The sequence below is a fragment of the Pan troglodytes genome, chromosome 21 (assembly GCF_028858775.2).
Source record: "Pan troglodytes isolate AG18354 chromosome 21, NHGRI_mPanTro3-v2.0_pri, whole genome shotgun sequence".
NCBI classification, from domain to species: Eukaryota; Metazoa; Chordata; class Mammalia; order Primates; family Hominidae; genus Pan; species Pan troglodytes.
In genome coordinates this window covers 23936914-23950830 of record NC_072419.2, presented here as the reverse complement: position 1 = coordinate 23950830, position 13917 = coordinate 23936914, and the positions used below count along the sequence as shown (strand labels likewise).

The following is a 13917-nucleotide window of genomic DNA, read 5'->3' as shown; positions in this document are numbered from 1 at the left end:
CAATGCTGATGTGTGTATTTGATGGGCAAGAACAGACACAGGCACACATCAAGTGTTTCTATCTGACCCCAGGCAGGCCTGCACAGCACATTAATGAGTAGAGGTGACTCTGTGGGTCTCTTCCATTCATTTAGAGCCTTCTCTGTCTGCCTGTGCAGCGTGCACTGTGGCTAGCCCTGGTGCCCCGGGGGCTGCATGTCCAGGGGATTTGAGCTGCACCCTCTCTGCCTCTGCTCCTGTTGCACAAGGTGTGCCTCTCCCTGCCTCCAGTAAATACTACATCTGCCCACAAACTTCGGTGCTCATCAATGCCACTTTTTGTGCTCATGAATATTAGCTCTGGATGATAAGGAGGAAATTCATGCTCATCCAGGATTTAGGTTCTGAAAACTCATGTTAGTCATTGTACTTACAGTGATTTTTACTTGTTTATTGAAAAGCTCAGATAAAATATGTTTATCTGCAGTGTTATGAGATTCATTGGCCAATAATAATAGTGATAATAATATGTGAAAGCAATTCATAGCTGGTAGAGAAATTTCACGGCATTTTCACAATGGTCAACAGTGTGGTTTTTAAATATTTTTCAAAATCTTCAATCAAAGGTGATCTCATCCCGAAGCCCAGTGTGTAAATCTGTGTGCTTTGGTTTAAAAAGGAAGGTGAATAGGACCAAACCCACCTGGCCTGGCCCCCTCTTGGGGCTGCTCTGAGAGTCTCTGCAGAAATCCAGAACAGTGAGGAACTGTAGAGCCCCACCCTCAGGCGCCTCTTGTCCCTGAGCCCTGGTTACTCTCTGTCCTCTTTCATGAGTTGTTATCTGATTTTTTTAAATTTGCTCCCTGTCTTTGTCTCCTCCTAGACTGTGAGCTATATGGGGCAGGGGACCTGTCCGCCAGCTTCCATCCCCTGCAACAGGAAGGTGCCCACAGTAACTATGGACCACACAAAAGGCCTGAAGGCAGGAGACAGTGTTACGACTCCTTGATGTGGTCTCGAGCTTTAATATTTTCAGAAATATACATTTGACAAATTTGCAAAAACCGTCATTTGGAAGGTCATTGTTTGTGGTACATTTGCTTGGTTTTGTGGATTTTGAATAACACACTTAATTTTAATTTTTGACTCAATCTTTTTGATTGAAGATGTTGTTTACTTAAAAATTAAAATGAAAAAAGAAAGAAGGAAGGAATGGGGTCCTTTTTTTAAAAAGACAGTTACTTGAATAAAGGCATTTTCAAAATAAAAAAAAGTAATATTTTTCTTCAAAATTTATACAATTAAATCAGTGAAAAAGGAAATGTAAGTAAACTTTCAAATAATGTTCCTGGGGTTATTAAAGCTTGAAGACTGCAGGATGACTTTTGGGACATCCCGTATGTGCGGGTCTACATGTCACGGAGTTTGAAATGAAGACGGACGCGAAGAGAAATGAAGGAGAAGATCTTTGCATTGATTAAAATGGGTTAGGGGCTAACCTTTGGGACACACCAAGAATGCCTACAAATGAACAAGAAAAAGACAGGAGCCTTGATGGAAAAATGAGAAAAATTTATGAACAGAAGAGGAACTCAGGTAGATGCAGAGACGCTCAACGCTCTCTTCTGTTCAGAGGACTCAATTTACAATCTCCACTCTTCTTTTTTGAATCCCTGGGTTAAGATTCAACCACATTTTAACTTTGGGCTTTTTCTGGAGACAGCGTGGAGGGGTGCTGGGGAAGGACCTCAGACATCACAGGGGCGCCCCCCTAACCTGTAACGAACGAACACCTCGACTTTGAGACCAGCAACGATCCGAGTTGGCCACCAGGTGGCGCTTTAGACCTCCTTAGCCCAGAAAGCTCCCGAATGGAAAGATTCTCTGGAGGGTTTGGCTCATTTTTAGCAAATAATTAAAAACCAGCCAACTTTTGGAATTGCCAGCCAGGATGAATAAAATGTTTTCCTTAAATTTGTAAGATAAACTCTGCTGTTTTTGCAATCCATGAGTAATTCCCCAGTGCTTCCTCAAGAATTCATGCTGACGCCCCAGGGAGCCACAGGACACTGGGTTCCCTAAGGCACAGGCATGGGACTGGAGCCTCGCAGCCCTTGTAGTTAGAACCAGCGTACGTGGTCACAGGGGAGCCAAGCTGGGGCTAAGGGAGTGGGAAAAGAAAGAAAGGAGCCTCCCTTGCTCAAAATCTTTGGATGGCTGTTCTTGGTTTCTGGAACCTCAAAACGTTGCTGTGATGCCCTAGCTGTCATTGGGCTTCACAGAAGCCCAGTCGCGTCTTTGAGGTGTCAGGCTGCATTCAGCAGGCGAGGCAGAGGCTGCTGCACCCGCCGGGTCCTCTGGCCTGCTCCCTGGCTTTTTGCCTGGGGGTGTCCTCTGCTCAAGGAGCTCCACTCAGTTCAAGCGAGCTGGGCAGGCTGGACAGGCCCGACGGCACCCCCAAACAATGAAAGATGGGAACTGGCAGATTAATGCCGCAGCCTCCTCACATTAGCGGGGTCAATTCTGAGGGGTGTTCTCCACACTCCCTCAGAGAATTACCTGCAGGACGGGGCCCCTGTTGTCCATGAGACTCACTTCGTTGGCCTCCATTCCTTCCCTGTCTTCTTCCCCAACTCCCTCACTCTGGCTTCCGGGGACCACCTCCCACATTAACTGCTTGCCCGGAATCCTTGTCTCAGGTTTTGCTTTTAGGAAGAGCAAACTAAGACAGCAGGAGAATTAGATACATTTGATGAGCACTCAATGCTCAGGTGTTTTCAGAGTGCAAATAATAAGAGAAGAGGAAAAAAGGAAAAGAAGGAGATGGAAAAAGAAGCTCCCAGGAACCTCCAGAAAGCTGTGAGCTCCCCCTAACTCTTTTAACTTTTGCAGGTGGTCATTTTACTTTGTTCCAAAAACCAGTTACCTTGGGTGTGTGAATAAGAAATTCAGGTTTGAATTTTTCAGTTGCTTCCAGTTCTGTCCTGTGAGTAGAGAACCCGCCTCCCTTAGATTCCATCCCAGGTCTGAGCCTGGCTTATAAAATATTAACCTAGTGATATTCTTTCCCCTGAGCTCATAATGGCTCCTGACATTTTAATGCCAGCATTTTGGATGCGCACAAAGTAAAGAGAGCTGAAACCCAGGGGCTAAGCCTCCTCTATTTACATTTTAGAAACCTCCAGATGTATTCTTTTGTGACATTCAGCACCCAGTTCAGGCAAGCCTCTTAGCAAACAGTGTTGAAAAGAGGTTAATAGTGGGTTTGTATAGGTTACTTTTGCTTTATTTAGTTCCATGGAAATGGAGTGTCAGCAGAAAGTAGGTTTATGGTTCCATTAAATTGCCAGGAAAAGAAAATATCAGGACAGTTGTAAACAAAAAAGAAAAGAAAAAAGAAAAACAAGGTTGGGTGACTCAGCCTGAATAAATTAAGAATCAATTTGATGCAAAACTTGGAACAAGACTGGTGCCACTCCATTCTCAGACATCTCGTTGAAAGCTTATGAATCTCTCAGTCTCTGTCTCTGTCTGTGTCTCTCTCTCTTTTTTTTTCTGAGAGGGGAGGGATGTTGGGTTCTAAATTTCCAGTGACTTGCCACTCTTATTTCTAAAGGCTCCATCAAGAGGAAATTCTTAAATATCCTACCCAATGAAATGTAAGAAAAAGGTTCTAGGTAGAATTTCTCTTTTTAAAGATGAGTTCCATTGTGCAAAACATTTTGAAGAGCTCTGAGTATGTTTACAAATAATTTATACACACCACCTTGTATTCTATAGTCTATATTTGAGACTCATTAAAATGTTATTGACACTGACACAGAAGAGTAGTGACTGACAATTCTATTTATATAAATTTCAAAAACTGGCAATAACCATTTTTTTTTTGCTGTTAAAAAACAAGATCATGGTTATTCTTGGGTGTCACAGTAGTAACTGGAAGGCGACATGTTTGGGGTGCTGGTTATGTTTTGTTTCCTGATCACTGTATGGGTATGGCCAGTTTGGGAAAAGTCATTAGCTTATTTATGATTTGTTAACTTTTTTGAATTTATATTATGCTTAAATTAAAAATTTAAAACTATTGATATTGTTATGCAGGTTAAAAGAAAAAAATTTTTTTCACTTGTGCCAAATCTGTGGATCCTAGCTTTTCTGCACCAGTGGGATTTTTTGCTGGGCCACAGTCAGCCTTGAGATCAGTGTGATACCTAGTGGGGGCCTCTGTTTGGCAGGGATGGCTTACCTGCAACCTTGGAGTTGTATGCTACTCCAACTCCACAGATATTGTTGTTGGCGGCAGCAGAAACTTCTCCTGCACATCGGGTCCCGTGGCTTTGGAAAAATATAAAGACACATTAGATATGCAGTGAAACGAATTTGGCTAGATCTCTCATGGGCTCAAAATTCTCTTTGGAACAAAAATGAAATCTGCATATCATATACAAGTAAACCCTGTGTCACGGAAGAGGTCAGCCCTTGCGTTAAAGTTCTGTGAAGACTTAAAGTGCTGAGCAAACCATTATCTACCTGTCTTTTAGTTTTCTGTAAAGCGCCCCATTTTGGGGTGGTTTGTAAAGCCGCAATAGAGAAATAAAACAAGCATAAGCTGAATCACTGAGAAGGCTGTGTTTTCAGACCCAAACAGCATTCAAGATGCAAAAGATTCCAATGGTACAAATCATCTGGAACTACCAGATCCAACCATGAAAAGTCCACTTTATTTATATTTATTTATTCTTTTTTTTTTTTTTTTTTTTTTTGAGACAGAGTCTCCTCGGTCACCCAGGCTGGAATGCAGTGGTGCAATCTTGGCTTACTGCAGCTTCGACTTCCTGGGCTCAGGTGATTCTCTTGCCTCAGCCTCTTCAGTAGCTGGGACCACAGGTGTGTGCACCACGCCTGGCTAATTTTTTGTATTTTTTGTAGAGAAGGGGGTTTCCCATGTTGCCCAGGCTGGTCTCAAACTCCTGGGCTCAAGCGATCTTCCCATCTAAGCCTCCCACATTGCTGGGATTACAGCTGTGAGCCGCTGAGCCTGGCTAGAAAAGTCCATTTTAATGGTGGGTGGAACAACTACTGAATCAAATGGGCACATTCCCAGGTCTGCTGGGACAGTGCGAGTATGGCCTGCGAAATGCACAAGGTCTTTCCACTCACTGTTCAAATTGTGGCAAACAATCAGGAAATGTGGGTGAAGGGGTTCATTGGCTACATATCCCTAGGAATTTTCCATTTCTGCAGCATCAACTAGTGCACTGTCTGGGACATCCTCTTGGGGCAAGCAAAGCTATCGCACCAGCCCTTAAAAATATCACATGCAAGGATTGAAAATACACACACACACACACACACACACACACACATTTTCTTTCTCTGTATGAGTCAAAGTAAATCCTGCCTCCATAAAGGCTACATATTTCATGCCTCAAAATTCTCTTTGGAACAAGAATGAAACCCGCCTATCATGTACCCAGATATGTAAACCCAGTGTCACTGCAGAGGTCGGCCCTTGTGTTAAACCTGTCCCTGTCCTAAAACAGTTCACCAAAGGCTGGAGGACAAGTGCATGTGAACCAGCTTGAACAAAGTAAAGATATTAAATAAGTCTTCTGTATCTTAATTTTGGCCCTTAAGCGGGAGAGAGGAATGCCATGGGCTCTCCAGAGGAACATATGGGAAGAAACATTTCATTGCTAAATTAGGCAACACTAATTAGCAATCAGCCATAAATAGAGGTTTCTTACGATTGTTCCTAGCACCAAGCCTTCTCACAACCCTGGGCTTTTGAATCTGGACTTCTCTTGTCATTTATTTTGACTGAAAGAATGTGGCAGAAGTGATGAGCCTGGGCCTCAGGAGACCATGTGGCTTTTCTGCTTTCTCTTGCCACCCTGTCTAGGCTCCATGTGAGCAAGCCCGGGCTAGCCTATTGGATGATGAAAGACACATAACCTGTAATGCCTGACACCCCAGTCAACAGTAATCCATCAACATGTGAGTGAGGTCATCCTAAACCAATCAGCCCCCAGCAACCTGCCAGCTGACCAGGGAGACAAGGGTGAGCTCAGCCAAGACAAGCCTAGCCTGGTCCAGATCAATAGAACTTTCCAGCCAACCTATAGACTTGGGAGCAATAATCAATGCTTATTGTTTCAAGCTACTGAATTCTGGAATAATTTGTTATGCAGCGTTATCATGGCAGTAGATTACTGACACAATGAATGAACAAGGCTAGAGGAACACCATGGCTCACGTGTGGGGAGCCAGGGTTCACAGCTGGACTGTCAGGGTGACTGTATTGGGGCTTTTGTGAATAGCCTGTATTGAGGGGCTGCTGGGGTGTCCAAATGAAAACCTGAGGCCCTGTGCCCAACCCTGTGGATTTCCTGAGAGAAAGAACAGGCACACCTTTTCCATCCACACTGCTGGCTTTTCCACCAGAGTGATTTGATCATCTCACTTTGTTTTTCCAGCCAAAAGCATGTATTTATATATGTACTACACTTAGGGAATAGTGTTAGATATATCCAGCAATATGAATAAAACAACCTCTTTTACCAGCACCTACTATGAGATGGGCCCTGTGTTGAGAGAGTTACATGTATTATCCTATTAAATCCTCACAACAGCCTATTATTATCCCCATTTTAAAGATGAGAAAACTGAAGCTTAGATAGATGTGAAGTCACTTCTCAAATAGGAGGCAGGACAAGAATTCAAACTCAGGTCTGCTGCTTCCAAAGCCCTGCTCTTAACCATGATCTTTAACTATCATGTAATCCTATTAGAAACATGCAGATTAAAATTGTAACGGTTAATTTCACTTGTCAATATGGCTGGGCCACGAGGTATCCAGACATTCGGTCAGACATTATTCTAGGTGTTGCTGCAAGGGTATTTTGGATGAGACTCACATTTCAATTTGTGGACATTGACTAGAGCAGCTTGTCCTCCATAATGTGCGTGGGCCTCATCCAATCACTTGAAGGTTTAAATAGACAAAAGATCTGGGCTCCTCTGAGAAGAGAGAATTCTCTGGAAGACTGTCTTTGGACTTCACCTGTAACGTTGGATCTTCCTGGTTCTATAGCAGGCTACCTTCAGACTCAAGCTGGACCATTGGCTCTCAGGGTCTCCAGCCTGCTGGCTCACCCTGCAGATTTTGGACTTGCCAGTCTCCAGACTTAGGTGAGCCAATTCCTTATAATGAACCTCTTTTTATATGTATACACATCCTACTGGTTCTGTTCTCTGGAGAACCATGACTAAAACAAAAAGTAACTAAGTAATTAAATCTGCTTTTGCTGGTTTCTTAGTTCAGTCATTTGCTAATACCCATATTAGTCTGTTTTCACACTGCTATGAAGAAATACCAGAGACTGGGTAAGTTATAAAGGAAAGAGGGTTAATTGACTTACAGTTCAGCATTGCTTGGGAGGCCTTAGGAAACTTAAAATCATGGTGGAAGGCACCTCTTCACAGGGTGGCAGGAAGGAGTAAATGAGTGCCAGCAGGGGAAATGCCAGATGCTTATAAAACCATCAGATCTTGTAAGACTCACTCATTATCATGAGAACCGCATGGGGGAAACTGACCCCATGATTCAGTTACCTCCACCTGGTCTTGCCCTTGACACATGGGGATTATGGCAATTACAATTCAAGGTGAGATTTCGGTGGAGACACAGAGTCAAACCATATCACCATTCAACTAGGTATTCTGGTACAGTATTGTCTCTCACTCTGTAACATGGATTTTGTTGGTGGCAGAAAATGCTAAATGGTCACCAGTCATTCTCTTTTCTCCCCAGGCTGCAGTAAGGCTCCCATCCTCCCTTGCACTTGTATGTGGCCATGTGACTGAGTTATGGCAAATATGTGAGCAGATGGGTAAATGCTATTTGTAAACCTGGCCCATAAAAATTACCCTTGGGCAATTATTCACGCTCTTTGCCCTCAAGTAGCTTGATGCAAAAAAGCCCAGGAACATTGGAAACCTATGCCAAAGATGAAAGGAGTCTGCATCCCCGAATCATTGCTTAGAGGAGAGCTATTCCACCAGGAACACAGAGATGGACTGGTGGGTGAGTGATACACTTTTTTTGGTGCTAAGCCACTAAGCCACTAATATTTCAGGGCCAAGATTTATTTGTTACAGCTACTAGGATAACCTGAACTAGCACATTTTAATCTTATTCCTATAATTTTATTAGATCCTACTCGATAGACTGTTTTGGAAGGATAAATTCTAATAATAAGTGACATAAACTAATTTGAAGGATCCCACAAAAAGAGATGTTGGGTGACAAGGATCAGTACAAAGCAGTCTTTGATGAACAGAAAAAAAATGGCTGCCTTGTCTAGTGGTCGAATTCCCCTACCCTCTCACTAGGTGTGTGCAGGGTGCATGATGGACTTTTGGCATTCGTTTATTTAATGCACACTTTGAGGCTGGTGTGTAGAAGTGGGTCTTTTAATGGTGAATGGGCCTGTCTGACACTTTGGGGTTTCCATTTTGGCTCAGGCTTATTATTTAAATATGTGAAATTATGAAATATTTAAAAAATATAGACAATTTCAGTGAATAGTACGATGACTCTCATATAGCCACCATCCAAGTCTATCAAAGCCAAACATTTTTCATACTTTGGATTATTTTTAGAAAAACATAATTCTTTATAGGCTGGGTGTGGTGGCTCACTCCTGTAATCCCAGCACTTTGGGAGGCCAAGGTGGGTGTATCGCTTGAGGTCAGGAGTTCAAGACCAGCCTGGAAACCCCGTCTCTACTAAAAACACAAAAAAATTAGCCAGGTATGGTGGCCTGTCTCTGTAGTTCTAGCTACTCGGGAGGCTGAGACATGAGAATTGCTTGAACCTAGGAGTTGGAGGTTACAGTGTGCCAAGATTACGCCACTGCACTCCAGCCTGGGTGACAGAATGAGACTGTCTCAAATAAAAAAAAAAGGCTGGGCGCTGTGGCTCACGCCTGTAATCCCAGCACTTTGGGAGGCTGAGGTGGGTAGATCACGAGGTCAGGAGTTTGAGACCAGCCTGACCAACATGGTGAAACCTTGTCTCTACTAAAAATACAAAAATTAGCCAGGCGTGGTGGCGCGTGCCTGTAATCTCAGCTACTCAGGAGGCTGAGGCAGGAAAATCGCATGAACCAGAGAGGCGGAGGTCACAGTGAGCCGAGATGGAGCCACTGCACTCCAGCCTGGGCGACAGAGTGAGACTCTGTCTCAAAAAACAAAAAACAACCCCCTCCGCACCAAGAAACAACATAAATCTTTACAGATACAATTGAGGCCCTCTCTGATGCCATTCCTTCCCCTCTTTGCTTCCTCAGAGGTAACAACTGTACTAAGTTTGCTGTTCAGAACGTTTTTATGAACTTATAATCAGGTATGCATATATGTCACTCTTTGCATGTTTCAAACTCTGTATAAAAATTTCCTAGTGTATGATCTATGTAAAGTTGGCTTCATTTGCTACATTTTCTGAAGTTAACTTGTGAATTCTGGTTCATCCATTTTTAGTGCTGTGTAATAATCCATTTATAAATATGCTGTGATTTATTTATTTATACTTCTAATGATAGGTATTTAATTTGTTTGCAATTTGCTTGCTATTACAAATAATTTGAAAAGAAACATTCTTGTTTATTATTTCCATGTACCCATAAGGAAGAGTTTCTCTGAGGTCTTCTTGTAGGATTTAAAACAGGTTATATGGCTATGTACTACCTATGTATTGAGCAATCCTGTTGCTCAATCCTTTTCAACATTGATCATTGTCGAATGTTACCATTTTTGCTAGTCCAGTTGGTGTGAAATGGTATGTTATTGTTTCATTTTGCATTTCCTCATCACTAGCAAGGTAATCTTTGCATAGGCTATTTGGCTTAGATTTTCTTTTCTGTGAATTTCCTGTTAATAACCTTGGCCCATTTCTTCTACAAGGGTATTTATTTATTTTTCATTGATTTGTAGCTGTTCTTTACAAATTTTGTATATTAAGCCCTTTTTTCCATAAAATTTGCTGCACGTCTTCTAGTCTGTGGCTTGTCTTCCAAATTTATTTATTGTGACTTTTTTTTTGAACAAAAGTGTTTAATTTTAATGTAGCCAGCTTTATTAATCATTTATTTTTCCATGTGGTTTAGTGGCTTAAGAAATCCATCCCTAATTTACATTCTGTAGAGAATCCTCTGCCCTTTCCAGATCTTTTTCCAATCCTGGAGAGATTAGCTGAGAGTCTAGCACCTTTTAAAGATCTGAACAGGAATCATCTGTCATCTATTGCCTCTAAGAGTGGCCACTTAGGAGATTTCATCTACATAAAAAGAACCCCGGCCTCCACAAACCCTTATCTTAACCCAGACACACCTTTCTATTGATTCCAGGTCTTTAGGTAATAACTCAACCAATTGCCAATCAGAAAATCTTTGAATCTACCTATAACCTGGAAGCCCCTGCTTCAAGATGTCCTGCCTTTCCAGACCAAGCCAATGTCTACTTCACATGTATTGATTAATGTCTTATGTCTCCTTAAAACATATAAAATCAAGCTCTAACTCAACCACCTTGGGCACCTGTTCTCAGGACCTCCTGAGGCTGTGTCATGGGTCATGACCCTTAACCTTGGCAAAATAAACTTCTAAATCAATTGGGAGAAAAAGGAAGAAATCAGTCCCTATGTCATGATCATAAAGATGTTTTTCTTTATTTTTTCCTAAAAGATTTATATCCATTTAAGTCTTTCATTCTCCTGGAATTTATTTATGCTCAGTATGTGGTGTGGGTGCCTATTTCTCCCCATGTGCATAGTTATCACATTTATTGAATACCTTCACTCCATCATTTCCTTATTGTTTTTATTGCTATCTTAATCATATATTAGGGTTCCTTTTATGTGGCGTCTGTTTTTGCACTCTCTATTCTGTTTCTTGATCTTTTTGTCTCTCTGTATGCTAACCCTACAATCTCATATTATTATGGTTGTGTAATGTTTTGGTATCCGGTCGGCAAAGCTTCCCATCTTGCTGTTGTTCTGTTGTTGCTGAACTTCAACCTCATCTTCTTCTTTATCTTCATTCTCTTCCTCTTTTTTCTCCTTTTTTCCTCCTCCTTATTTGTCTTCTTCTATTTTGGCCACTTGTTTTTCCATATCAATTTTAAAACAATTTTGTCTAGTTCCACTGAATAATCTATTGAAACTTTAATTGAAATTGCAATGAATTAATATATTAATTTGATATGATATCTTTATATTGTTCCATCTTCTTATCCCTGAGCTTAGTATGCCACTCTATTTATTTAGGACTCCTTTATTCTTTTGTAAATTTTATAATTTTCTTCTTAATGATCTCACACCTTTTCTTAGATTTATAACTATTTGATCGGCTATGAAATGTAGCATAGTGTTGAATTAAAGGGATGATAGGGAGAACCCACATCTTGTCAGACTTAGAGAATGCTATCAAAGCTTCACCATGAAGAATAATGTTTGCTGTAGGTTTTTGATAAACAGGCTGTTATCTTCAATTCGATAATTAACTCCTCAAGTGCATCCAGGCTAGATTTTATACCATTTATTGAGATTTTATTCCACAGGCTGTATTTTTCAGCTGCAATTGGTTCTTTTCATGTCCATGCTTTTGTTTTTGCCTATGTTTCCACCATCATTTAGTTTTCTTTAAAATATATGTCACCCATGCATTTATCACTCTGAACAAACTAAAAATAACTTATTATAAAGTCTTTTTCAAGACTGCTTCATAGAACCGATTTCATATAGTACAAATTAATATCCTGATTTTTAGTTTTTTTAGGTGTATTTTTTTCAGGTATTTTGGAATAGTGGATTTTAGGATAATTTTGATGTGGAGATATTTTTTCGTCTTTTTTTTTTTTTTTTACCTCTCTTCCTTTCCTGGCTACTGGTCCTATGATTGTTTCAATTGACTCCTTAGTTCTGTTTCTGACAACCAGTTTCTACAACAGTGTTTCAGGGATCTGCATTCACAGAGATAAGGAGATAAGACAGATTAGTCAGCAAGCCAGTGTGCAACTTGGCTAAGTTCATGCACATGAAGCTCTCTTTGTCTTCTGGTCTCCAGTCTCTCTGCATCTACAGATTCTTAGACAACAGAAGACCCATGGTGGCCAGCTGCAGTCTTTTCACCCTTGGCTTTGGAGAAAGAAGCTCCAGTGTTAGACATATTAGAACTGAAATGCAGAGACTTCCTGGCTAGTTTGGCCTTGACCACGTTTGCTGGCTAATGTCCAATGAGCTCTACACGGTAAGACTTTGGGGTTTCAAGAGCCTACTTGATAGAATAGATGAGAAATGAATAGCTCAGGCAGAATAGGTTAGAATAGGTGACAGGTGAGAATGAGCAAAGCTGCCTCTGGGGAAGTCCCTGAGTCTGCTGGCAAGCACCCATTGCTTTCTGGAGAAGTGAGCAGACTCCTCATCTTTCTGAGGCCAGATGCTAGACATTTCAATTTTCCTAATAGATCAACTTTGTTTCATGCATACAAGTTATCTTTGGCTATAACTCCTTTTTCAATCAGCAATGCAGAAACACAGGCACTAGAATCTTGACAGAGAGTTTAACCTTGAGCTGACTGTTATCCAGTTTCTGTCAAAAGCTTAAATGAGAGAGCAGATGTCTGAGAAAGGTGGGTGAATGCTACATTTACTCCTGTAGCATAAATTCTCCTACTTTTCTTCGTCGTTGAATAATCTTTGACTTAGCTCCTGTAGAAATCTCTTTGCTGAATTTCACAACTCTATTGGTTGTCGGTTAGGGAGTGCTTACCATGTGCCATGCTCTGTACCAAGCACTCTATACCTGTCTTGAATCCGCAGTACAAGCCTTCAAGGTGGGAGCTTTAGTCCCTGTTTATAGATAAGGGAACTGATTCAGGGATCACTCATTCCATACCAAGCAATTAACATAATATTACATTTGTCTACATAATGTGCTGTATTTCTCTCTCTTAAGAAAAGAGTTATTGCCGTCTGAGTACCATAAAATCTCTATATGGCATGTACACATTAGCTTACAAAGTAGAACTAATTATACCCAAATATAGGTCTTTCTTTTATAATCTTTATAATTTTCTCCATAACCCCTAAATCTATATTACATCTACTCCTTTTAGCTGAAGGAAAAATTTAAATAATAAATACTTTTCTAATCCATGTAGGGGACTAGAAATTTAAAAATTAAATGCTGTTGGATTTCACTGTGCTCTGGTTTGGATGTAGAAAGGGTTGGTTACAAGCAGTAACCTTTGAGCTAATATCGACTGATGAGGTAGTCTTAAAGCTCACATGAAAAAGACTATGTCTTTGAAAACAGTTTGCATTTTATTATCCAGGAGGTGTTTCAGAATTAGTTCATAAAGACATAAGGGAAAGATGTTCATCTACTCCCAAACCATTAAGTATCACCAGGGTAAGGTATCAGCTTACATCAGTGTGAAAATAGCCAACCAGAGAGGGCCTTTTTTCTCACACTTTTTTGTGGCCTGTTGCTTGGGGTTCTTCAGAATGAAGTATGACTTTTAATAAGAAAATAAAAGTTAATCCCAGAAAACCTTTCTTATTTGAAGGTTTAACTAATGCTATCAATCACATTGGCTCACAAAGAGATAAATGTTCTTCAGCCTCCATTTATCCATCTTCCTTCCCTCCATTTTGTTTGCTTGAGTAATAAATGTCTTCTCTCTTCCTGAATTTATAGTAAACTTTTTGCAGCCAAGAATTGCATCTAACCTAGAATCTCTCACTGTTTAGGGTTTAATAGATAGAGTATGCTGCATCCCCAACGCTTCATAAATATCGTCAATGGAAGGGATGACATTTCAGTAGTGAACGCCTGTCAAAGAAATGCTATGCAAGAGAGATTTTTATGGACAACA

The 13917-nt window shown here is 40.9% G+C and overlaps 1 protein-coding gene across 1 annotated transcript in view; it reads right to left on the bottom strand.

Moving 5' to 3' along the window:
- PCSK2 (proprotein convertase subtilisin/kexin type 2) overlaps positions 1-13917 on the bottom strand; it is a 256990-nt gene that overhangs the window by 49276 nt on the left and 193797 nt on the right. Inside the window, exon 7 of the mRNA XM_001138346.7 lies at positions 4226-4314. Within this exon, the coding sequence (XP_001138346.1) occupies positions 4226-4314 (89 nt within the window). The remainder of the gene's footprint in view (positions 1-4225; positions 4315-13917) is intronic.